Raw genomic sequence first — 27,170 nt, forward strand, 5'->3', positions numbered from 1 at the left:
GTAAAACAAAAGTTGGTAGCAATTCTGATAACACTAGAATCGAGCAATAAGAATAATTACCTACTTATAGAAAGATCTGATTTTACTTGCTGGAAGTAGTGGATTTTATAGTTGAAACTAGAGGCCTGGTGCACAAAAATTTGTGCACTTGTGTGGGGGTGGTATCACTCAGCTAGGCCTGCGCCCATTCACAGTCCAGGACCCCTTGGGGGATGTCCACCTGTCGACTTAGGCCCACTCCCCGGGGGATCAGGCCTAAGCTTGCAGTCAGACATCCTTCTGGCAGCCAGGGAGCCCTCGGGGGATGTCCAACTAAAGGCTTAGGCCCCCAAGGGATCGGGTCTAAACCTTTAGTTGGACATTCTTAGTGCTGCCACAGAGGTGGGAGAGGCCCCTGCCACCACCACTGCGCTGGCCAGCCATGAGCCAGCTTCTGGCTGAGTGGCACTCCCCATATGGAAGTGCACTGACCACCAGGGGGCAGCTCCTGCATTGAGCATCTGCCCCCTGGTGGCCAGTGCGTATCATAGTAACCGGGCATTCTGCCATTTCGTCAATGTGCATATTAGCCTTTTGTTATTATTATTATTATATAGGATGTCCCTATTTCCCCCTTTTTGCCCCCTCTACCCAGCTCTTGCCCCCACTTCTTTCTGGCTATCACCATACTGTTGTCTGTGCCATGGGTTGTACATATATTTTCTTTAGCTAATCCCTTCTTTAAATTCACTTCTTTAAATTTTTATACTATCTAATAAAAGGCAAAAAGGGTAATTGACCATACCTTTGCTACGCTTCCCATTGGGTAATCAGGGTGATATGCAAATTAACCGCCAACAAAGATGGCAGCTGGCAGCCACGCAGCTGAAGTGAGCAGGAGGCTTGCTTGCTCCAGTGATGGAGGAAGCCAAGGTTCCCCACCTGCTGCGGCCCGGCTCTGAGCTCCAAAAGCAACACAGTTTCAATTATAGAAGCTAAACAAACCCCAGATACCTGCTTTCAGCAGGCCGTGGCCTCAGAGCTGGAGCAAGCAAGAGCCAGCACTCAGCTCCAGTGACGGCAACAAAGTTTCAATTATAGAAGGTAAATAAATCCCAGAATAAAAAAAAAAAAAGAAAAATAGGAGAGGCTGGGAGCTTCAGTCCTGGCCAGCCTGAAAATGGCCCTCAGCCCCTTAACCAGACTGGCCAGGCACCCTAGTGGGGACCCCCACCCTAAAGGGGTGTGGCCAGCTGCAAACAGCCATCAGCCCCTCATCCAGGCTGGCCAGGCACCCCAGTGGGGACCTCCACCCTGAAGGGGGTGTGACCAGCAGCAAACAGCCATCAGCCCCTCACCCAGGCTGGCCAGGCACCCAAGCTGGACCCCCACCCTGATTCGGGACACCCTTCAGGGCAAACCAGCTGGCCCCCACCCATGCACCAGGCCTCTATCCTATATAGTAAAAGGGTAATATGCAAACTGATCCTAACAGCAGAACGAGTGGGAATAACTGGTTACTATGACACACACTGAACACAAGGGGGCAGACGCTCAATGCAGGAGCTGCCCCCTGGTGGTCAGTGCGCTCCCACATGGGGGAATTCTGCTTAGCCACAAGCCAGGCTGATGGCTGCCAGTACAGTGGTGGTGGTGGAAGCCTTTCCTGCCTCCTCAGCAGCGCTAAGGATGTCTGACTGCAGCTTAGGTCTGCTCCCCGCTGGCAGGTGGACATCCCCTGAGGGCTGCCGGGCTGCCAGAGGGATGTCTGATTGCCAGCTTAGGCCCAATCCCCTGGGGAGCAGGCCTTCATCCAGCAGGTGGTCATCCTCCAAGGGGTCCCAGACTGCGAGACGGCACAGGCCGGGCTGAGGGACCCCCTCCCCCCCGAGTGCACAAATTTTTGTGCATTGGGCTTCTAGTTTTCAGATAAGTGCTTATAACTCCACTATTATATATTTTCTATTATATCATTTACAATTAAGATATTTTTTAATTGAACCCTTGTAAATTTTAGCACAATTTAATACATTGTGCTACAAGCAATTAGGAGATTTTTCATGTAATGCATATACATTTCAATTAATATTTTATTAATTTTAATTTTTTAATATTTTAATTTGAAATAATCTCATACATGTAAAAAAACTTATAAAATACTATAGCATATTATATGTACCCTTCACCCAATTTCTTGGTGTTAATAATTTAAACATAACCATATACAACTAATAAAATTTGGAATATAGTTTTCTTATAATCTCTTTAATGTTACTTAATCCATTTACTTTGTTTTTGTTAATCTTCACCCAAGGATATTTTTCCATTGAATTTTAGAGAGAGTGAATGGAAAGGGAGAGACACATTGATTGGTTGCCTCCTGCACATGCTTTGATAGGGACTTGGGATCAAGCCAGCAACTGAGGTACATGCCCTTGACTGATATCAAACCTGGGACCCTTCAGTCCATGGGCCAATGCTCTATTGACTGAGCAAAACAAGCTGCAGCTTAATTCATTTACTTTTAATCTATATGTGTCTTTATATTTAAAGTGGGTTTTGTTTTTGCTTCATCCTCATAATCTGTCTTGGCTCTGGGGCTTCTGGGTCCGGCCTGCCTTGCTGTCGGGACCCGATTGGGTCTGGGGCGGCAAGGTGGGGCCGGGTCCTGGGGCTTCTGGGGTGGGGATGCCTTGCCGCCCGAGACCTGCCGATCGGGTCCCGGGTGGCAAGGTGGGGCCGGGCCTGCCCTGGATGGCAGTGCGCTGGTGGTTCGCGCTGTCCCACCCTGCCTGCAGTATGCAAGTTAGTTGCCATCTTTGTTGGCGGTTAATTTGCATATCATGCTGATTAGCCAATGTGAGGTATAGTGAAGGTTCGGTCAATTACCATGTTTGTCTATTATTAGATAGGATATATGGAACTTCCTGTAGTTAGGTTATATTCTATGAACATTGACAAGGTTTCAGACCAGGAGAGGGCTTCACCAGCAATGAAGAGTGGAATATTGCTGTGCCCTTTCTTTCAGCCATGTCATTTGTCAGAGAAGGTATGCTCCTCATATCTGTAGGGAAACCACAATTTAGTTAGTGACCTGCTTGCTTAATGAAACCATGAGACATTTAGAAAAAATGGTTCTAACTTTTCTAAAAGGTGAAGGGAGTGAGCAACCTGTTTAACTTAAATGTTGTTTGTAAGGCTGAAGAATGCCAACATGTGTCATCGAAAGGTATGAGGGATCATGACTAAAATAAGGAAGAAGAAAGAACTAGAGCAAGGAGACTAAAGAAAGGGAATAAAATGGGATGTGGTGCCTGTAAGAAAGATAGAAGGTAATTCTGTAAATTGTGTGAGGGCCACCAGTAATTATTTTAATTGTTAATCCCTGGAAATTTAACTTGTGTTTGCCTAGAACAGCCGTGGGCAAACTACGGCCCGCGGGCCAGATCCAGCCCGTTTGAAATGAATAAAACTAAAAAAAAAAAAAGACCGTACCCTTTTATGTAATGATGTTTACTTTGAATTTATATTAGTTCACACAAACTCTCCATCCATGCTTTTGTTCCGGCCCTCCAGTCCAGTTTAAGAACCCATTGTGGCCCTCGAGTCATAAAGTTTTCCCACCCCTGGCCTAGAACAATGTAGAAAAAAAATTACAATTTTTCTGATTATTAGTAATCTAACTTAGTAATTTAGTGCCTTTAATTATTGGCATTGCTTTTTAAAGCTACTGTTACAAAATGTTTTTTGAGTTAACTACTTTAGATTTTATTGGTAATCAAAACTAAAGAATTCTTCAGATAATTGTATAGCATTTCCTTCCTGAGATATTTTTGGTGAACCCAAATGAAACATAGAAGAGCAAATGTAAATGAATTTATTTATAAGAAATCAAGAATATATAACAGACAACGGCTTGCACTTCTGTTAAGGTTTAGTGTGAGGTCACAGGTCAAGGTACTAATAAGAGTGTTTGGGATGTCTGCTGCCATGAAACAAAATGGAAACTTGATTGATAGCTAGAGGGTTGAAGGGAGAGAGTGTGGTGGAGAAAGCAAAGGTCAGGGAGCCATTTCCCTTCTCTGCATGTATAACAATCACCTCTCCCCAAAACTGAATGTAGATGATATTGATCAATATGGCATATGTTGTGCACATTTCTTTGAGTATTGTGAAATGTCATTATATATGAAGTTGTAACAAATGTTTTAGTAGTTTGAAAGCTGAAATGAAATAGTTTATAAAAAAATTTGGTTGGTTTGATGCCAAGTTTAAAGCAATTACAGAGTACCTTATTTACTCGTAAAGTGTGTATGTTTTTGGTTCTTATCAAGACATGCTAAATTTTATATTAAAACCCAATTTGGGCAAAATTGTATAACAAATAAATTCCTCATATTTGTTTATTACTTTGTAATTTTTTAAAATTCTCTTTAAAATAGGTTTGGTTTGCATGAAGTCCAGTAGTTCAGTTGTGGAGTTGGTTATGCTACTGTGTTCACAGGTGAGTGACAAAAATAATGTTGATTTAAAAGTGAATTCTCACATGAATTATTTTACAAGGAAATTATAATGGTTTTATTAGAAATTTTTGTTATAATAGAGTTTGGAGTTTCAAAATAATGTTATTTGTATTACAAGAGGATTACTCCTTGTCTTTGATATTAATAGATAACTTTGAAGTTAGAACAGAGATAAATTGGATAGATGAAATAGAAACAGCATTTTAGGGTCACATTAAAAATGTTCACATCAAATGGTCTTGAGATGGCTGAATATTTTTGTTGTGTGTATTAAGGCTATAGAAACAGATTTATTTCTGTATCTTGTGGAGTACCACTCTTGACTCTCCTGGGAATAGTGGGTTTACTTCCCTTTTGTGCAGAGGTTATAAAATGAGTAATAAATAATTTTGAATTCTTGTCATTGCTAATTATTTTGGACATGCAGAAGAGATTTGGGAAAACATCAACAAAATATGGCAGCCATCATAAGATGTAGTAAATAAATTTCTAAAAGCAAAATTACTTTCAGTGTCAGGAACCTTATATCTCATGTGGTAAATTTTAATGATTTCTTAAAAACTTACATTAAAATCATGTATCCTGTAATGTTTTCTTTTTTGTTTTTCAATTAAATAGATGAATGTTTTTATTGAGAGTTTTCTTTGTAACCTTTTAAAAATGATATCTTGCTGGTAGTAAATTCCCCTACTTAAAACTTTAAAATAGCCTTTTTTAATAGGAAGGGTATTGGTCTAGAGGTCAAGGGTTCTGACCCATTTCAAAACCTTTGACCTTCATTTACAACTCTCATGGTTTACTTGCCTGACGAATAAGGATAATGCAAAATTAATGTTTCTTTGCATCGATTTATTCATTTTAGTGTCTGTATTGCCAAATTTACTTAGACTGTGCTGATGGACATTTCATGAATACAAATTAAAGAATCATAGAAGGTGTGAAAAATCAATACTATGCATTGTCAATAAAATGCAATAAGAACAATTACTTCTAGAGATTACACTTAATGGATTTTTATAATGAACTTGTGAGGAGTAGTTATGTTTCTAGTGGGCTTATTATTCTTAGATTTAGTGAGATTCATGTTTTGTAATTTAATCATCTTTTAAAGAAAACTTCTTTTCTTTAAAAGCTGCCTGGATAAAATTTCCCATTAAGTAATCTGAATTGAAATAATTGCATGATTATTGCTGGGATGGTAGTTACCATATGCCATTTTTGTACTGATATGAAATTACCCTTACTTTTAAGAAGCATTTGCTTGCAGTTTTGTATGTTTCTTCAAAGCAGTATGAGACTATTGTTTATAGTGATATAATTTTTCATAGGTGAATTTTGTTCATGAAGTTTCACTTTCTAGTGTAAAAGAATTGAATGCATTCTTGATACAGGAAAGCTATTTCAGATATAGTATATTACATAGTTGAATGCAGAAGCTGAAAAGATAAAGGAATGACATGTTTTAATATACCTATTTGTCATGTATGTCACAGTGCTGTTTAATATTAATCCCATCAGATGGGATATGACGCTTACTTAGTAGAGTAAGTTGCAAAAGTCAGATAGTTTCAAGGTTTTTGTTTGAATAAAATACATTATTAGTTATTTGAAGTCCTTCACATTTTTTATGAGTTCTTCAAAAGTCCCATGGTATTTCTATAAGATGTTGCACAGTGTGAAAAATGATGTGAAAAATGAAGCCAGAATTAGCTCCAGATGTATACAGATTGTTCCAGGGTGATAATTACATTTTTCACTTTGAATTTTCCTAATTCAAAGAGGTCAGATTGGCAATCACAAAAGTGATTTATTTTGTTAAGAAGTGAACTATCTTTTTCCACATGAAAGCTTAAGAGATATGAAATTGAATTTGAAGTCGACATTTTGCAGATACTGGGTGGGGATGCCTTGAGTTTGATTGATAATTTTTTTTAGTCTGAGATAGGATGGGAAGTGAAAAGCTAGCATCCTGCTAAAATTTTAATTAATTTTTTAAGAGGAGATGGAGAGGATTGAGTGCCAAAGATCGAAAGATCAGGTCAAAAACTCCTTTTTTAATCACATAAATAATGGGATATGCTTATGAACTTAATATCTGCAAATTTGATTTAAAACTTTACAAATTAGTTGGTGTTAATTTCATGACAGTCAGCCATCTTCTGATTATTTTTCTTGAATTCATTCAAAGCTTATATTTTTACATCCTTTTAAACATTTTGCTAAAAATTATCCACATTTTATTACAACAGAGAGTATAGAGTCTAAATTTAAGAAATGAGGAAATGATCATACTTAATTTGCTGTCATTAAGAACAAACAGGGCACTATATAATTTCTTAAAGCTTCAAGTAAGGATTATATTTTTCAATATCCAATCAATTAATAGGTTGATGGGAACCTTGTCATATTTTATCCCATTTAAGTCTTAACCTTATTTAGGCAAAATGTTATTTAATTTTGAAAAGCTTTCTTAAAATACTCAGCATTAAATTTTTGAGTAAAAACATACATTTAAGGTTTATTAAATTAGGTTTAATCATGTATCAAATTCCATATAAAATAAGAACTACTTAAGCTCCTCTACATGATTTATATCTTCTTTAAAATAAGACTGTCTACTTTCTTTAGAAAACTGTGTACTCTCTGATGTACAGAAGAAAATTGAACAAGTTCTCAATTATATTTCAGATTCAGCTTTTCACAAACATGTAACTTATTTCTTCCTGGTATTTGTTGTGTAGGTGCATAAACTTCATAGAAATCTATAAGAATTTAAAGAAAATGTTAAATAGTTCAAGTAATATTACTCTAGTGTTGTGTAAAGTGTTTGTATCTTGCTCATTTGACATTAATATTATTTTTGAAAGAATTGACATTGCATTCAAGGCCACTTTATAAAAGCGTTGTGTTGCTCATCCTAATTCAGTCTGACATACATTCCAATAACACTACCTCCCTTCTTGGGTTTAAAGCTAAATTTATGACTGTGCATTGTGAAGTGCATCATTTAAAAATGGTTTCAACCCAAAACATCTAATAAATAAATAATGTGTATGGCTACTCAGTAGTAGACTTTCTAGACTAGAAATCATTCCATCGGATACTCAACAGTCCACTATCGGGGAGGGTTGTCAGATAAATCTTCTGGTAGCTGCACTCATGTCCTGTAAATCACATATTATTGTCTGAGCCTTCTGCCAGGTCATCTATTCTTTTCCCATTTATCAGAAATGCATGGAGTATATAGAAAAACTAGAAGTACCATGTAGTCTGGCCTGGCATCCTGTCTGAGTAATTAATCAGCAACAAAAGTTAATTTAAAATACTGTGTTAATTTGATTTTTCTTTAAAAATTTTTATCAATATATGTAGATTGTTGTTATGGGAAATATTTTATTCACATGAAGGTGATGATATAAAGGTTGGTCATTTTTGATTCAAGGGTTTCTTTCTATACCTCTGAATTATGAATTTAAAAATGATAATATTCATACTATGAGCCATATGTCACTATTGTTATGATTCTTTTGTGTCAGTTTTGTGCTTTGAATTTTTTTGAATTGAGTTTTTTTTTTTAAATCTTTATAGAAAATTTTCCTCTCTTCACTCTCCTATAATTTCTCCATTCTGGTTTCCTTTTCCTTTTTGAATTTATCCTTTGTAAATTCGTGATATTAACATTACTACTCTTGACTTTTTACTTTATGACCTTTTCCTTTTTATAGCTGGGATGAGTGTTTTGAGTATAGTAGATAGTTTAAACAAACCCAGGTGGGACAGGAAGCAAACCAACTCTACTGTGGCACAAAGATGTCCTTTGTTTTTAGGTCCCTCTTACTGTGTAGACCTCATTTCTTACAACATTGTTCTGTTCTCAAACTATGCTGAACTGCTTAAAGTTACCCAAATATACCATCATATTTTTATGTCTTGGTATGTGCTTTTTCTTTCATTAACATCTCCCTCCTTCAAATTTGGTGACTAACTGCTAGCTTCTTCACATCATTGAGAACTCAGCTTAATTATTCTCCTCTCAGATTCTCATATATGTACTCAGTAGCTTGTCTCCAGTTTGGTGCTCATCATAGAATATACCACAAATTTTTTAAGTATACATAGGCTAGTTTATTTATTTGTTTTTATTGTCAGTCTTTCTGTACTCTAGATACTATGAAGGTAACAGCTATTTCTGTTTGGCCTATTAAAGTATACTTAGTACCCAGCAAGTTCTTGGCACATGATGGCTACCCAATGAATATTTAATAAGTTGATCATTCAGCTACCAGCCAATTTGCAATCTCTTGTGGAAAGGTTCTTGGACTCCTCTCTTCCCCACACTCTAAGCCTAGTGAGGGACTGACCCAAAGCATTCACTGACTCATATTATGGTAATTTTATTCTTTATTTAAATTGCCTGTGATTTTTATTTCTCTCCCATTAAACTGGAAGTACCTTGAAGACAAACACTATGTTTTGTTTCCTGTTGTATCTCCAACATTCAGCATATAATTACTATTTAATCAGATAGTTATATAATTGTATAAATATCATTATTTTTATTAAATGTATTGAGGTAACATTGGTTAAAAAGATCATATAGATTTCAAGTGTACATTTCTTTGATACATGATCTGTATATTGCATTGTATGTCTACCACTCAAAGTCAGATCATCTTCTGTCACCATATATTTGGCCCCTTTATCCTTCTTATTTATTTATTTATTTTCTTTTTCTTTTCTTTTTCTTTATTGATTAAGGTATTACATATGTGTCCTTATCCCCCCATAGGCCCCACCCCCCACCCCCTCGCTCATGCCCTCACCCCCCTGGTGTCTGTGTCCATTGGTTAGGCTTATATGCAGGCATACAAGTCCTTTGGTTGATCTCTCCCCCTTACCCCCACCCTCCCCTGCCTTCCCTCTGAGGTTTGATGATCTGATTGATGCTTCTCTGTCTCTGGATCTGTTTTTATTCATTAGTTTATGTTATTCAATATATTCCATAAATGGTCCCCTTTATCCTTTACTTCTCCCCTGGACTCCTTTCTTCTGGTAACCACCATACTGTGTCTGTGTCTATGAGTTTCATTGTTATATCCCACATATGAGTGAAATCATATATGGTTCTTAGCTTCTGACTAATTTATTTTGCTTAGCATAATATTCTTCAGGTCCACCCATATTGTCGCAAATGGCAGTATTTTATTATTGAGTAGTATTTGATAGTATATATGTACCATATATTTATCCAATCATTTGTCAAAGGACACTTTGGTTGTCTCCATGTCTTGGCCACTGTGAATAATGCTGCAATGAATATAGGGGTACGTATATCTTTGCAAATAAATATTTTCGAGTTTTGTGGGTAGATACCCACAAGAGGGATTGCTGGCTCATATGGTAATTCGTTTATTAATTTTTCAAGGAACTACCATACTGTTTTCCATAGTGGCTGTATGAGTTTACATTCCCATCAGCTGTGAATGATCAGGATTAATAGATACTAAAGTTCTCAAAACATTTTCTCAATTCTTTCTAGTACCTCTAATTTTCCTTCGTTGGATTTGTGGTAGCCATGTGCTTATTTGCTATCCAGATGTTCCAGTATAGCAAATTCCAATGTGTGTACTGTGTGATGATAATGGATGTTGTGTGGAGAAAAGCATACAGTGCTGAATAAGTTTGGAAAATGTTGGTTTAAATTTAATTAGGTTTCTATCCTGGAACACCTCTGAAATTCTTTAGTAAATATGTGTGTGTGTATAGGTATGTATGTAATAATGTAATGTTGACTCTGTAATAGGAATAAAATTAGTATATTTGATCACAGAATCCTTTTTATAGCCATAGTATGTTTGGATAATTTTTGTAAATTATAATTTGGCAAGAGCTGCTATTACATCAGAAATGAGATAATGAATAATGCAGGAAATGCCTCTTTTTAAGTATTGTGCTTCTGTTTTTCTCTGCTTCTCCAATCACAGTGATTAAATAAAATAAATAGATATGCAAAATTATAGCCAGCATTTTCTTCATAAAACAGTGATTATTTTTGCTTCATTCAGAAGGAATTATCTCAGCCACTTGTTCTCTCCTTTGTAGGTTAATTTGGACACAATTTATATGTGGTTTCTGAATCACTTCTAAAGATCTATTTCTTCCAATTTATATGTTGTTTCTGAAGAAATAGATCTTTAAAAGTGATTACAGTAAGAGTTGGTATTCTTCCTAGAGCAACTTAAGTTTAACCAGTTGTGTCGCTGTGTGTGTGTATTTTTTACACTATTTATGCAGATTTAACCCTAAGTTTAATATTGAATAGATCTCACTATTTTTTCTTTGTGTGCTTAAGGAGCTTGCATGGCAACGATCTGCAAAATGCATTAAATATTGAAATTTATACTTTGATATATTGTAAATAAATAATTTTATTTCCTTTGTAACCAGCCTAACCTTTTTCAATGTAACTAGGATTTTAGGGGCAATTGGCTTCTTAAAGAACAGTTTATATGTAGTATGATCCTGCTAGGATCAATATAATTTAATATTTCAACCTTTTCATAATGTTATCTCTTCTTTTGGATATGTTTATAACTCATCCTTAGCATGTACGTATAGAGTTAATGGATGTACATTGATTGTGACTAAGTTTTGTTATTGTCAGTGCTTATGACCTTTTGATTATGAATGGTTGAAAATCAGTAGGGTAGTGATTAACATCAGGATAAAAAATAGGCTTCTAGTACGATCACTTAGTTTTGCTTTACAGCTGCTGAGACCGCTTTATCCTTAAAATCACAAAGGCTGTTTAATATTGAAATGCTCAGAATTACCTTATTTTTGTGTACAATAGAAACAGTTGACCTTAGAATTAGGAACTAGATACCTTTGAAGCATGATAGGAAGTTTATGGAAGTTGGATAAGGTATCAAGATAGATTAACTGATCATGAAAATCTTAAATGCACTAAAATTTTTAAAGTATCCCAAATCAATTTAATAACTATGCTAATATTATAAAATAGTTAGGCTTTTGTTTGATTCAGAATATATAACAGATAACTTGCTTTTAAGATGCATTTGTCTTTTAAACAGCAAAAACATTAAAAACAAAATAAATGAGACTAAAGTACTTTTAAAAAATAAAATATTTAAGTTGATGGATTAATGAATATCAGTTGGTTTTTATTTGAATCTAAATGCTGACCTTCAATATTAATTTAAAGTGCTATGTTACAACCAAAGGAAAGCATAATTTAGATGCAGGATTTATTCTGAAATACAGGCATCCTGTTGATTCACTAGCACACTTGGATTTTGGAAACACAACCTTTTAAGGGAAATTTTGTGAAACTGGCCTTACACCCTGTGGCTTGGCAGTCTAGTCAGAAGGATGATACCATGCTGACTATATAACTAGATCTTTGAACATTATTCTCAAGGGTGGTAAATGCAAAACAAAGTAATATCAACTGGCACTTAATTCTGCAAACTCCCTGCTGATTGGGGTATTCAGTGAAATGAAACTCTTCCTGACAGGAAGTCAGCCTATGAGGATGGAGACGTCTGAAAATAAAGTGTGCTTTAATTTAGCACCCTGCTGTTTTTTTACAACTGGTCGTTTAAATTTGGGATTAGAAAGGGAGCTAGCAAGAAGGAAGAATACATGAATGGGAATATTCTTAGCATAACATTTTTGTTTGGTTTTACAGGTCTATGTCTCCTCAGCTACTACTGTGGGGGTTTTACTTTTTTTTTTTCTATTACTTCAACTTAATCTACTGAAGTTCAGTAGTATATTATAGAAAGGCTAAGTTAAAAGTGTAAAGCTTAAGATTGTTTTTGTTTAATACCAAACTCTGATAATTATGTGAAAACTCAGCTATATTCTCATCCACATTTTTTTCATAAGTAGTATGTAATTTAATGGATTTTAGTTAGAGTAATCAGGGTTCTTACCATCCAGATTCAATTTTCTTCTGTTCAAACTGCTTACCTAGTTTTGCCTCAGTTGGCTCTGAGATCAAATAGTTATTTAGTAATTTAGTACCCTGATATATACCATTAATATATAATACCAAAATTTAGGAAGGGACAATTATTATGTATTAGTAATTGCACATATACTCAATCTATTGTGCATTTTTAAGTCAGACAGCTCTTTCAAGTTAAGCTGCCATTTTATTATATGAGCTTCCAGAAGCATGTGTTCAATGTTTACAAAATTGAAGGTTCGAACTTTAATTTTTGCCTGAAATAAGAATCAGAACTCTAAAAGTTATATATTTGTTTCTCTAGCAGTAAATTCTTCAGATACTGGAGTTGGACAGTATCTTAAGAACTGGATGGCTGAGACCAGGAAATGCTGTGATGATAGATTTTTGAATCTTAAGAAATTTTTTCCCCTCTACCACCTATTAATTCTGCAACCATGGGCAAATTACTTCCTTTGCTTGAATCTTACTTTTTTTTTTTTTTTAAATATATTTTATTGATTTTTTTACAGAAAGGAAGGGAGAGGGATAGAGAGTTAGATACATCGGTGAAAGAGAAACATCGATCAGCTGCCTCCTGCACACTCCCCACTGGGGATGCGCCGCAACCAAGGTACATGCCCTTGACCGGAATCGAACCTGGGACCCCTGAGTCCGCAGGCCGACGCTCTATCCACTGAGCCAAACCGGTTAAGGCGAATCTTACTTTCTTATTGAGTAAAATGGATGTAATAAAAATTGTATTGGATAATATATGTAAATATATGTAGAACAGTCCATAGAGAAAAATAGGTTATAAATTAAAGTTATTAGATTCTGACTCTTAAGTGTTTTTATAGCACACAAAATCCTCCTTCTTTATTCAGTATTTTCAATGTTGCCTGTTTTCTTTTTATGAAATTAATTCGTTCATATTCTGGACTTTCAAAATCAATCCACCATTATTATTCTGCAGCATCTTTTACATTATTTTCTATCATTTTTGCAGTTATATGCCCAATCTATTCTATGTTCACTTTGAACATAGAATATTAGAACTAGAAGAGATTAATAGATTAGCAGATTTTGGCCTTTTTAATGTAGGCAACAATAATGGGTAACATTAGTATTTTCCATAGGCTCCCAATTGTGTGGTTCCCCATTTCCTTGGCTAGCTATAATGACAGCTGCTTTAGGAAAGTCAGTATAGTATACCTGAATACAAGTGAGGTTGATGTTACTATAACAGTTGTCTTAGGGTCTCTTATATACTTCACAACTTTCTAGCTTTACTACATTACTTTTAGCATACCTCTTGTGTTACCATAGTATAGAAATACTGCACTCTTCTGTCAGTTGGTGTAGTTTACTACTAATCAACTGTTTTTATTGCCAAATACATCATTACCAGAGAAGTTTGTTATGATGATTCTGAGCTTCAGACTGTCAGAGTGGGGGAGACAGGAAAGGACAAAAGGAAATATCATTTGAAAAATGCCTCTATAAAGAATCACTGATTTGGCTTATTCCTGAATTAGTGAAATGACCGATTTCCTTTCTGTTGATTTTACCCCTTTCAGTGCATACTGCCAAATTTATTTTCTTGGGAGAATCTCTTCATAGTTCTTTTCGAAGGGGAGCTGTAGTTTACTGTCTTATCAAATTCAGACATTTCTTTCTTATTTGCAAGGTCTCTGATAGCTGTTTTAATTTAGTTTATACTTATTTCTATGCTGCCTTGCAAATAGTATTCTAATATTTTACATAAACATTATATGCATCTCACCAATTTCTGGGTAGTTTACAAAAAACCCCACCAAATTCTCTAACCTTAAACCTGTTCTCCACATTCTCCTGACTCTCTCTTGTGTGCAGTGTGCTTTTACATATAGTGAGTGTGAATATATATACATACTAATGTCCTAAATATGGGTGCACAGTGCATTCTTTTTGATAGTGATTATATAATTTTGAAAGTTCTTTATTTGGAAGCTCAAGTTTTCATTAGGCATTCAAGTAAAACAGCAGTATTGTCTTTTTGGGTCAGTTGGTTTGTCAGGTTATTCTTGTTATCAGATACTACATAATTGGGGGCATATTTAATTTTGGTTTCTTACTGTTCCTTTTTCAGAGGAAAGATGATCTGTTCCTTACCCAAGAAAGCTTATACATTGACTTGATATTGCAGAGTTGTCTCACATTTATCTTCATTGCAAAGATTCCCTACTGTTGTTTTGGCACTAACTTACAAGAATAGGATTCTGTTTGGTACTATGGTAAGCTAAGGGAGAAAATAGGTTTGTCACTGGCAGTAAAAAAGCAAACTGGGGAGAATTTTTTAAAAATAAGATTTCTACTTCTTATCAGTTACTTCAATCCTGGCCTGCTGTCTTACTTACTTGGACATTTGGGAGTGCTATCATTGCTTTTCTGCTGATTATTAGAAGTTGCTCTTTGTGATACTTGTTTGTTATTAGCAGTTTAGCTGTGCAGCTTTCAGTTTCCTGGAGCCTGGTAGCTTTATACATAGCAAATTAAACTGAATTTCTGGAACCACAATTAAAACCAGTCACAACTGAATCACTATTAGAACCAACACTTGGAGCAGAAGTTGACTTGCTTGAATAATTTTCCAGCTCTTGCCATAATAGACTAATTTTTAAAAACGGTCTTCATTTCTTTTGAATTTTTTTGAACTTGTTAGCAAAGTTTACTTTTCCTCAGTTTGGTGTTTCTGTTGTTTTAATTTGGTTTCTCTAATGTGACAGACTGAAATATGGCTCTCTCAAAAATATCCATGTTAAATAACTGAAGCCCGTGAATGTTGCTTTATTCTTTGTGATCAAGAATTTTTAGATAAGGGGATACTCCTGAATTACCTGGGTGGGCCCTAAATGAGATTAGAGTTAGGCACACAGAGAAGGTGGCAGTGTGAAGATGAGCAGAGAGTGATGTAGCCACAAGCCAAGGAATGCTGACAGGTACCAGAAGCTGGAAGAGACAAGGAACAGATTCTCCCTTAGAACCTCCAGGAGTGCAACTTTGCTGATACTTTGATTTTTGGCTCAGTGAAACTGACTTTAGATTTCTCATCTCCAGAACTTAGAGAGAACAAACTTTTAAGTATTTTAAGCCACCAGATTTGTGGCAATTTGTCATAGCAGCACAGAAAACTAATCTTGTGAAGATCTGAGTGTTCTTAGAGTAGTTGCTCCTCCCTCCTTCACCTAACTGTTGAATTATAGTTTCTTTAACAAGCATCTGAATGTTTGTTATATGAAAAATTGAATCAAGTACTGTTGAGAACTCAAAGAAGTAGTGATTCCTACCTTTAAAATGTTGCACAGTAGTCAAGGAGATAAAGTCTAATTTGTGAAGTTATTTTTTTTTATTATAAAGTCAGTGTTTATTAACATACAGTTCATTTTCAAATTTTAAAAGAATCTACAGAAATGAATTACTTGTTTGTCAAACTGATGATCATTCTGGTCCAGGCACTGCCGATAATGCAAAGCAATGAAATCACAAACATCAAGAATCATTTCATTAAGGTATTTGTGTGCCCTCATTTAGTCGACTGTTGCTGGTTTTGTACTATAAACTTAAAGATGTCTGGTGGTACTTTAGAATAAGTTTTCTTTGTTCAAAGCTTAGTCTGGCTTCACCCATTATTTCAAATCAGTTCAACCTAAAAAGGAGTAAAAATTAAGTAAATTATCAGCTGTTAAATTGTATATATTTGGGGGGGGGGAACACCCAATATTTAATGAATATTTACTATGTGCCAGGCATTATATTGGGTGGGAATATTTAGTGGTTAATGATGACTATGATAGTGTGTCATGTGCCAGTAATGTATAAATACTTTAAAAACCATGCCTTCATGAAGTGTATGGTCTAGTTTATAATCTAAAAGGGAAGTAGCAACTAATAAATTGGTTGCAATTACAATAAATGCTAAGGAGGAAACCTATAGGAGCCTTAAATGACAGGGTTATGGTCTGAACATTAGTGATAACATCCGTGAGAAAGATTAAGACATGCTCCCGGTTTCCACCAATCACCCTCTTCATCTTGCTCCAGTTGTTCAATATAGTTTTTCTCTGACAACCAATGCTATATCTGCTGGGGTCCAACCCCAGCAGGTCCAGGGGTCCCCAAAGGTGTGGACGGAGTCAGCGAAGAAGGAATGACACAGAGGCAGCGTTCAGGTGATCATCGTAGTTGGGTTCTCTTGTCAGGGTCTTCAGCCAGGTTCTCCAGCCAGGTTCTGTAGCCATGTTCCCTCGCTAGGTTCTCCAGCCAGGTTCTGTCCAGGTTCTCCAGCCAGGTTCAGTCACTAGGTTCTAGTCAGGTTCTCTAACCATGTTCTATCCAGGTTATGTAGCCAGGTTCTGTCTCTAGGTTCTGTGTCTAGGTTCTGTCTAATTTGTGAAGTTATTGACCCAGAAAAAATAGCAAATAAAAATTTTTAATGGGGATGAAACAGATAGGAATAAAATACTGCCAGAGAGATGCACTGCTGATTATTTGTTTCATCAGTACTAATTTATTGGTGCAGCAAAACCAGTTTATGAAGTATTTCATCATATCACTATTGCAGTTATGTTGTAGGTCAAAGAATGGACTACATGATATTTATTCATAACATGTCTTAGAACTTTTGCATTATACTTAAAGTTGGTATCAACTAATATCTCATTAGATACATTGATAAATATTTGAAAGAGTTATGGAAACATTCTGGATTAAGGGCTTTTTCCAGGAAAGTAATTAAGCATACTATGATTGGCTACAGATTGTGGTTATGAACAACAATACCATGTAACTGTAGCATGCACTGTGTGTGTCTGAGACGTGTGTGTTTAAAATCAGGACCAAAGCTGTATAAAAGTTAGATATAGTGTGAGGTTTGCAAAACTCTAATTCTGAAGATACCATATTTCACAGCATTAACATTAAATTTAATGAAAATTAAAAAAAAGAACTTATATGCTCCTATTGAATGCTGAAATTAATGTGATGCTCTTTCATAATTATTTATTTTTTGACATAAAGCTTTGAACACTGAAATTAAAAGTTCACTTTATGTTAGCATTAAGGATTTACTCAGTGAATATATAGTATCAGTTTACAGTGGTCACTGCTCAGAGTGGAAGACCCCAAATGGTTAAACAGCAGGAGAGTTTTCTGCTTTTAGTTAAAAACTGCTGTTTTCTATGTGCCTTATTTACTACATATTTAATTCTTAATGTTGTGTGCTGTGGGATTGGGCATGCAAAAGTCAGCAGAAAGAGTTCTGGTTTTTACATCTAAAGCTATTACGTGCTGTACAATAATAAAGGCACTATTTTATTGGGTTACTTGTAATTAACTTCAGCACTAGGCATTCATATAAATCATTCGTAATCTGTTTTCTTTAGATTTTTATTCTTTTAAACTGGTTTAGCGTACTTGCTTTCTGTTATCTTTTTACGTATGGATTGAGATTGTAATTGCTTTTTGGAATTAGGCTGTCAGAAATCAACATATATGTGAGTTCAAGAAATGATTGAGGCAAGCTAATGAACTTTATGTAACATTTTATGGAGATTTGTTACTGAAATAAAATTCTGCAGTGGTATTGCTTTGTTGTGAAGCTTAATAAATAACTTCTCTGAAATTAAAAAGTCTATACATTCAAAAAGTTAAAATGGCAACTATTATTAATTAGAAAATCTTTATACTTTTTATGTTTTTCAAAATCCTGAGAAAGAAAAGACATGATTTCTTTGAATTCTTGTCAGTTTGTTGACATTCTTTTCATTTTAAGCATTTGTATCTACATATGTTTTCTTTTTTCCTTTTTATTGAATTAACTGTGATGACATTGGTTAACAAAATATACAGGGTTCAGAATTTACATATATTTTCTATAATATCTGATACATGCCATTCATAGGTTGATTAGTAATTTATATTATTTTGTACTTATAACATTTTAATGATTTTATTTAGACATGGAATAAAAATGAAATAGAGGCAGACTTTTTTGGATAAAAAATAAACATCTAAAAAGAAACACATGCATGTCTGCCTGAGATTATTAAAAGTATATATTATTCAAAACTAAATATTAAAAAGTAAAACTTTGCCTCTAAAAATACCTTCATTTAGTAAATGTTTACAGTGATCTATAGGAAGAATTTAGAGGTATAAGATAATTTAATCTCTCCAACGATATAAAAATCTTGATGATGCTTATAAAATGAATGTTAGGTGTTTTGAGGTGGCTGATGGGAGGCATGAAGAAAGCTATTTGCACTCATGTCCTGAAAGCAGTGCTTTAAAGAATAATTCTGTATGTAAATACTTTTTTTTTTTGTAGCTGAATATATCAGGTGGTTTAAAAATATTTTAAAAATAATTAGCTGTTTTATATAGTTTTAATGGAAGTCTTTCATGTTTCCTCTCCAGCAGTCTGTAATGAACACTCCTTGTAATTTCAGTGCAGGCTTTGAGATTCCCTAAAGACTTGACTTCAGACCTCAAAGGGCAGCAGTTGCCATATGTCTGGAGAACTGGAGTTGCCAAACAGACTGACCATGTACTAATAGGACACATTTATATAGCTCCTGAATGTGAGGCCCTGGTATAAACTTAATGATCATCTGTTGAGAGATTGTGACTGGAAAGGATTACAGCAAGTTTTGTCACCTTTTTTGAAATTAAGCTTTCTGTATTGATTAGTGAGAGATCTTGACAGAATTGATGCCAGTTTGGGAGCTATTCATATGATCATTATTGGTTGGAGAATGTTTTTCCTGGAAATGTTTAAATACATTTTCAAAGGCACTTGCAAATATATTTTAATATATGCTTAAACACAATAGCAAGGGGATTATTGTTTTTGAGTGATTATTTACACGTAATTTGAAGCTATATTTATAGTAATTACATAATTGATTTCATGTTATCTCAGGTTTTTTTATTGTAAAACATTTGCATGTTTTATTTTGTAAATCCAGTGGGTATTTTCTCAATATTCAATTCTTTGTATGTAGTACACATTAAAATATTTGTTAAATAAGCAGTTATAAAATCGAACCATTTGCTAATCCAACTTTAATAGAATTTTCTTTTCTTTTAGCTCAATTTGTAGTTATCTGTATATGTAATATATTTCATTTATAAACTGAGCCATAATATTTATAGAGGTACAATGTACATTTTAGAAGTATATGTTCACAAAATTTTGAAACCAAATCTTTCCAAAGGGCAGTATTTTATTTTGCTATTTCTTGTAATGATTTGTTTTACCCTCTAAAGAGACAGTGGAGTAAGACCTGCCCTTCACTATTATGGTATATTCTTTCCTGGTCTGAGGTGACTCAGATTGTGTTAGATATGCTGCTGAGAGAGTGCTGACACAAAGTGCAAACACTGTTGAAAAGTTCTTGATAGTTTACTTTGAGCACTTAAGATTACTGTATCTTGAACATGAACAAGTTTTCTCTAGTTTTGACCTTTAGTCCTGTGTATAATATGGTTCTCAATTTTGTGTTAATACATTCCCTGCCTCATTTGAGCTCTCCTTTGTGGCTTCCTCCTTTGAATTTTAACAGTATTTCTGTCATCTATTTAGGTAATGGGAGTTATATCCAACAAATTCGATTTATTTTACAAAGGCATATGTAACTGTAACATCTTCAAGTATTAATAATGATATTTCATTGAATAGCACAAGCCTTTACATTTTTATTTTTTTTAATAAGAAAAATGAAGTAGTTCAATATGAGTTTAGGTTTTTGTTAACAAAGTATTCATTTCTTTATTTTTTTTTTTTATCCTCACCTGAGGGAATTTTTCCCCATTGCTTTTCAGAGAGAGTGTAAGGGAAGGAGAAAGGGAGAGAAACATCAACATGAGAGAGAAACATCAACTGGTTGCCTCCTGCACACATCCCGATCAACCAGGGGTTCAGAGCAAACTACAATCCTCGACCTTTGTGTGAGAACCGGCCCTCTAAACACTGAGCAACATTGGCCAGGCATCTTCATTAATTAATTAATTTTTTCTTTTAAAGATTTTTACAGAGGAAGGGAGAAGGAGAGAGAGAGAGAGAGAAACATCTCTGAGAGGGAAAACATCGATGGGCTGCCTCCCACACGCTTCCACCAGGGATCTAGCTCGCAACCCTGGCATGTGCCCTGACCAGGAATCAAAATGGCAACCTTTTGGTACATGGGTCAATGCTCAACCACTGAGAAACACTGGCCGGACTGTTTCTTTAACTTAAGTTATATTTTGATCCTTAGATTAATACTTTAAAAAGAGGAGAATATTTTATTGCCAGTCCCAATAAAGTTAATTTCATTTGGTAGTATGTAGAATACTGACTTTAAAAAAAAGAAAAATTCTTTTTTTTTTTGATTTTTTTTTTACTTTTTTTTTTAATTAAATATTTATTGTTCAGATTATTACATTTGTTCCTCTTTTTCCCCCCCATATCTCCCCTCCTTCCAGTTCCCGCCCCACCCTCCGCCCTCACTCCCCACCCACTGTCCTCATCCATAGGTGCACGATTTTTGTCCAGTCTCTTCCCGCATCTCCCACACCCCTTTCCCCCCCAAGAATAGTCAGTCCATTCCCTTTCTATGTCCCTGAATCTATTATAATCCCCAGTTCATTCTGTTCATCAGATTATTTATTCACTTGATTTTTAGATTCACTTGTTGATAGATGCGTATTTGTTGTTCATAATTTGTATCTTTACCTTTTTTCTTCCTCTTCCTCTTCTTATAGGGTACCTTTCAGCATTTCATATAATCCTGGTTTGGTGGTGATGAACTCCTTTAGCTTTTCCTTATCTGTGAAGCTCTTTATCTGACCTTCAATTCTGAATGATAGCTTTGCTGGATAAAGTAATCTTGGTTGTAGGTTCTTGCTATTCATCACTTTGAATATTTCTTGCCACTCCCTTCTGGCCTGCAAAGTTTCTGATGAGAAATCAGCTGACAGTCGTATGGGTATTCCCTTGTAGGTAACTGAGTTTCTTTCTCTTGCTGTTTTTAAGATTCTCTCTTTATCTTTTGCTCTTGGCATTTTGATTATGATGTGTCTTGGTGTGGTCCTCTTTGGATTCCTTTTGTTTGGGGTTCTCCGCACTTCTTGGACCTGTAAGTCCATTTCTTTCACCAGGTGGGGGAAGTTTTCTGTCATTATTTCTTCAAATAATTTTTCAATATCTTGCTCTCTCTCATCTTCTGGCACCCCTATAATTCTGATGTTGGTACGCTTGAAGCTGTCCCAGAGGCTCCTTACACTATCCTCGCATTTTTGGATTCTTTTTTCATTTTGCTTTTCCGGTTGGGTGTTTTTTGCTTCCTCGCATTTCAAATCATTGACTTGATTCTTGCGCTCCTCTGGTCTGCTGTCGGGAGTCTGTATAATATTCGTTGTTTCAGTCCGTGTATGCTTAATTTCTAGTTGGTTCCCCAACATAACATCGAGGGTCTTATTAGTTTTCTTGTAGATCTCATTAAGTTTATCAGCGGCTTCTAAACAGTTCTTGAGAGACCTTAAAAGTGTGGTTCTGAACTCTATATCTTCCATTGACAATTTTGTCCTGTTTCTTTGTCTCCGCATTTTGTTATGCTTCCTTGGTGCACCCCCTAGTGGTCTTTGTTCGCAGTCTTATAGTTAAACCTTGATTGTTGTAGCTAATAGCAGGGAGGGTTTGACCTCCAGGCCAAGTGGCTATGAGAATCAGCTGTGTCAGCAGTGAGAGAACTTCTGTCCTCTAGGGAGGTGCTAATCTAGCCTTTGCCTGAGGCTATCTGGCAATTGCCTCTGTGCAGGGCTTGGGCAGGGCGGGTCGAACAGGATCAACAGGGTGGGCTGGAGAGAGTAGTTATGGCGGCTCTCAGTCCTGTCCCCAGGGGCTCTGCCTCTCTGAGTCCCAGCACCCGCTGCAAAGCTCGGAGAGAAAGCTGCACTCGCTCTTACCGAAGCCAGACAGTCCCGCTTCTCCCGTTTGAGTCTGGGTCCCTAAAGACTCGCCTGTATCTGGAGCTCAGAGTCTGCGACTCCCTCCCGATTGAAAACAACAGCCGTGCCCTCCGCCGCCAGCCCGCTCCGCGCACTCCGCACCTCAGAATTTGACTTCAGCACTGCGCCTCCTCTGAGTGTCCATATGCGTTTCTCTTTCCTCCTAGTTGTAGGACTTCCACTCAGCCAGCGTTCCTGTGGTTCTGTGTGATGTCCATTCCGTCTTTTAGTTTCACTTTTGAAGTAGTTGTTCAAAGCAGCAAACTCCGGCTTTAACCTATGCCGCCATCTTGGTTCTCCAGAAAAATTCTTAATAGTTCATGATAAATTTATATTTTTCTAGGTTTGCTATCAGTATTTGTGAAAATTGAATGCTTATGCTATTGTTCAGAGAGATTTCAGAATAATTTTGGATAAATAGCTATCATACAGTCAGAAAAATGTTTTTATTTCCATTTACTGTTCTTCATTTAGAGCATATGATTTTTAATATGTTGTATGATTTATTAAGGAAGAGATGTATTATTTCACAAATCTAAAAATTTTATAATACTGAAATTGAAAAATAATAGCTCCCTGCCTAACTTCTTTCTTTTCCCGGATTATACTTTCTGAAAGGAACCACATTCAAATCTCTTAGTTGTTGACTATGCTAGTTTTTCCTTATATTTCTAAGTGATGCAATAGCTATTTATTGATTTTTCTATTTTGGACATTGTCTAATGTCTCTCATGAAAGAGGACCATTGAGTACTTATATTGCTATCCCTTTCTGTTTCACACTTCCCTCATGTACAGTACAATTACATCATAATATTTAGTTAAAGCCATATTTAGCATTTACATTATTGTGACAGTGTAAGTAAGTATTCATGGCAGAACTACAAAATATACCATGGTTACCCTTCCTTCCTTCTTCCCTTCCCTCTCCTTCTTTTCCCCCTTCCTCCCTTCCTCCCTTTCTCCCTTCTTTTCTTTCTCCCTCTTGTTTGTCTTTTTCTTTCATTTTTATCCTAGAATTAATAATTTTCTATCTTTTGTTTATTTAAAAATTTTATATCCTCCACAGATTTGCTGCTAAGTTTTTCACTGGACTCCTAAAATTTCTACCAGTATGATCAAACCCAACCTTCTATTTATTGATTCAATAGTTTTTCTTGAAGATACAGTGCCTGGAGTTATCTATTATCCTGTTTCATTCTGGATTGGTTACTTTTTAGGCCTGGAGGCTTCTTTTATCATCAACCTTGGACTTTTTTCTTTCCTTTTTTGTGCTTTAATTTGTATCTCCTGTATCCCATCATGTCCAGTTTTTAAAAAGTACATTGATTCAGCATTTATTGATCACTGTCTATGTATGTGCTGGTCACTGTTCTAGCACTGAGAATATAGTAAGGAATAAAACAAAGGTAAAGACAAAAAATCTGGAGGTAATAAGTATGTCATGGGAACATTAAAGGAGAATAGGGATGGAGGATGATAGTTGGATGTCTGTATTAATTTTATTGAGGCCCATCCTTTGTAATTTCTTGAGAAAGAATGCATGAGGGGTAGAATATTTTAGATTTTGCTGTGTGATAATGTCTTATTTAACTTTCATATTTGATTAATAGCTTGTTTGGATATATAAGTATTAGAGACTGAAAATTATAATCTCTTCAAATTTTTTTTTCTCTCTGACAGCTTTTTAGTATTTTTATTATTTTAAAAATTGTGCATATTGTTACTGGATTGTCCCTTGGCATGCGTGAATATTTTAAATCGCACTGTCTTTGGTATTTTATGTAAACCTTGTCAGTCTGAAAAAGTAAATGCATGTGTTCAGAGGAATTTACTTGAATTATTTATTTGTATATGGGAATTTCTTTTTCTCTATTTTTTTGTTTCTGTTTCCAGATCTCTTGTTAGTTAAATGTTAAACTATCTGGATTAATTTTCTAATTTTGGTATCCATTTTCATCTATTATCTTTTTATCTTTTATTTGAAGTGGTTTTCTTAACAGCTTCCAATACGGTTTTCAAAATTTTTGTTTGATATTATACTCTTAAGTTATTTTTAAATCTTACCTGAGGATATTTTATTGATTTTTTTAAATTTGTTTTATTGATTTTAGAGAGAGAGGAAGGGAGGGAGGGGGAGAGAAACATCATTGATAGTTACTTTCCATATGTGCCCCCACCAGAGATTGAACCCACAACTTTTTGGTTTATGGACAAAGCTGTAATAACTGAGCCACAATGCCAGGCCTACTTTCAATTTTTAAGAGCATTTTTTAGTTTTCTGAGTTTTGTTTTTGAGTAGTGAAGTAGCGAGATTTGATGGTTAATTTTAGGTGTCAACTTGACTGAGCCATGGTGTGTCCACATATATGATCAAACATGATTCTGGGTTGTTTCTGTGTGATATTAACATTTAAATTAGTAGGCCGAATAAAGCAATTGCTCTCCTAAGGTGTGCGGTGCTGCTCATCTAGTCAGTTGAAGAACCTGATAGAACAGAAAGGCGCATACTATCCTCTAAGTAAGAGAGAATTCCACCTACTTGAATGCTTTAGAACTGGGACATCAGCTCTTTCCTGCCTTTGGACTCAAACAGAAACATGAGCTTTTTCTGTGTTTGAGCTTATTGGGCTTCAGACTGGAAGTAGGCCATTGGTTTTCCTAATTCTTATGCTTTTGGACTCAGAATAGAACTATACCATTGGCTCTCTAGCTTGCCAACTCACCCTGCAGATCTTGGAATTTGTCACCCTGTGTGAGCCAGTTCCTTCAAATAAATAAAATCTATCTCTAACCCATTGGTTCTGTTTTTCTAGAGAACTTTGATGTAGGAGCATAGAGATACCAGGGAATAAAACAAAGTCCCTGCCCTGGTTTTCTTTTTTTTACATGAAAATTTTATTAATTATACTTTTCTTTAATCTCTTTCTCTCTACTGCCTTAACAATAGTGTCTGTTTTTTTATGAGGTTTTTTTCTCCCCCCACCCAACCCCCCTATTTTTTTTTTTTGGTGTATGTATGTCATTGACAAAAGAGTCTTTCCTCTAACGACTAGTGACACTTTGCTATCTGGTGATATTTAAGTGTATTGCACAAAAGGAAACATCTACTAGAGTATGTGTCTTTGTTGGAGTTGTCCACTGGTGATGAATAAGCTCTCTTTTGCCATTGATGGACTTTGACTTTTTTATGACTTCTCATTTTTCTTAGAGAAAACTTATTTTTGTTTAGAGTCTCATAGTTCAGTAAGTTTACTTTCATGTTATCTTACCCTATCTAATAAAAGAGAAACATGGTAATTGGCGTACGACCGCTACCCTTCCCATTGGCTAATCAGGGCAATATGCAAATTAACTGTCAGCCAAGATGGCGGCAGGCAGCCAGGCAGCTTGAAACTAACATGAGGCTTGCTTGCTTCAGTGACAGAGGACTCCAACATTCCCCGCCTGCCACTGCAGGCCTCTGAGCTGCAAGCAACTATGTAACAAACATAGAAGGTAAACAAAACCCCAGAAACCTGCCTGGCTTCAGCCAGCCAGATCGCAACATTGTAAGCAAAAGCCAGAAACCTACTTTCAGCAGCGGAGGCCTAAGAGCTGGAGTCAAGCCTCAAAGATAAAGCTGGCCCAGAATAAAAAAAAAAAGAAAAGAAAAAAAGGAGCGGTTGGGAGCTTGTCACCCCCAGCCTGAAAACAGCCCTCAGCTCCTCACCCAGACTGGCCAGGCACTCCAGTGGGGACCCCCACCCTGAAGGGTGTGTGACCAGCTGCAAACAGCCATCATACCCTCATCCAGGCTGGCCAGGCACGCCAGTGGGGACCCCCACCCTGATCCAGGACACCCTTCAGGGCAAACCAGCCAGCACCCACCCATGCACCAGGCCTCTATCCTATATAGTAAAAGGGTAATATGCCTCCCAGCACCGGGATCAGCGGAGCCGCGAAGCCTCCTGGCACCGGGATCAGCGTGACAGGGGGCAGCGCCCAAACCCCCTGATCGCCCTGCGGCTCTGTGTGTGACAGGGTGCGGCGCCCCAACCCCCTGATCGGCCCTGCTCTGTGTGTGACAGGGTAGAGCCATAACCTCCCCATCGGCCCTGCCCTGAGTGTGAGAGTGGCGGCACCCCAACCCCCTGATCAGCCCTGCTCTGTGGGTGATAGAGGGCGGCACCCCAACCCCCTGATCGGCCCTGCTCTGTGGGTGATAGAGGGCGGCGCCCGAACCCCCTGATAGGCCCTGCTCTGTGCGTGACAGGGGGCTGCACCCCAACCCCCTGATTGGCCCTGCTCTGTGCGTGACAGGGTACAGAGCCCCAACCCTCCTGATGGGCCCTGCTCTGTGAGTGACAGGGGGAAATGCCCCAACCCCCTGATTGGCCCTGCTCTGTGTGTGACAGGGGGTGGCGCCACAACCTCCCCATTGACCCTGCCTTGAGTGTGACAGGGGATGGTGCCCCAACCCCCCAATAGGCCCTACCCTGAGCGTGACTGAGGGTGGAATCAAAACCTCCCGATTGCCCTGCTCTGTGTATAACAGGGGGTGGTGCCCCAACTCCCCAATCGGCCCTGCTCTGAGCCCAACCAGGGGCTGCACCTAGGGATTGAGCCTGCCCTCTGCCACCCGGGAGCAGGCCTAAGCCAGCAGGTCGTTATCTCCAGAGGGGTCCC

The 27,170-nt window shown here is 36.7% G+C and overlaps 1 protein-coding gene across 10 annotated transcripts in view; it reads left to right on the top strand.

The window, feature by feature from the left end:
• LRBA (LPS responsive beige-like anchor protein) overlaps nt 1–27,170 on the top strand; it is a 593,124-nt gene that overhangs the window by 165,779 nt on the left and 400,175 nt on the right. For all 10 annotated transcript variants that reach the window (XM_059697845.1, XM_059697843.1, XM_059697844.1 and 7 more), the window contains one exon: nt 4,422–4,483. In XM_059697845.1, coding sequence (XP_059553828.1) covers nt 4,422–4,483 — 62 coding nt within the window. The remainder of the gene's footprint in view (nt 1–4,421; nt 4,484–27,170) is intronic.

The sequence above is a fragment of the Myotis daubentonii genome, chromosome 5 (genome assembly GCF_963259705.1).
Source record: "Myotis daubentonii chromosome 5, mMyoDau2.1, whole genome shotgun sequence".
Classification (NCBI taxonomy): Eukaryota; Metazoa; Chordata; class Mammalia; order Chiroptera; family Vespertilionidae; genus Myotis; species Myotis daubentonii.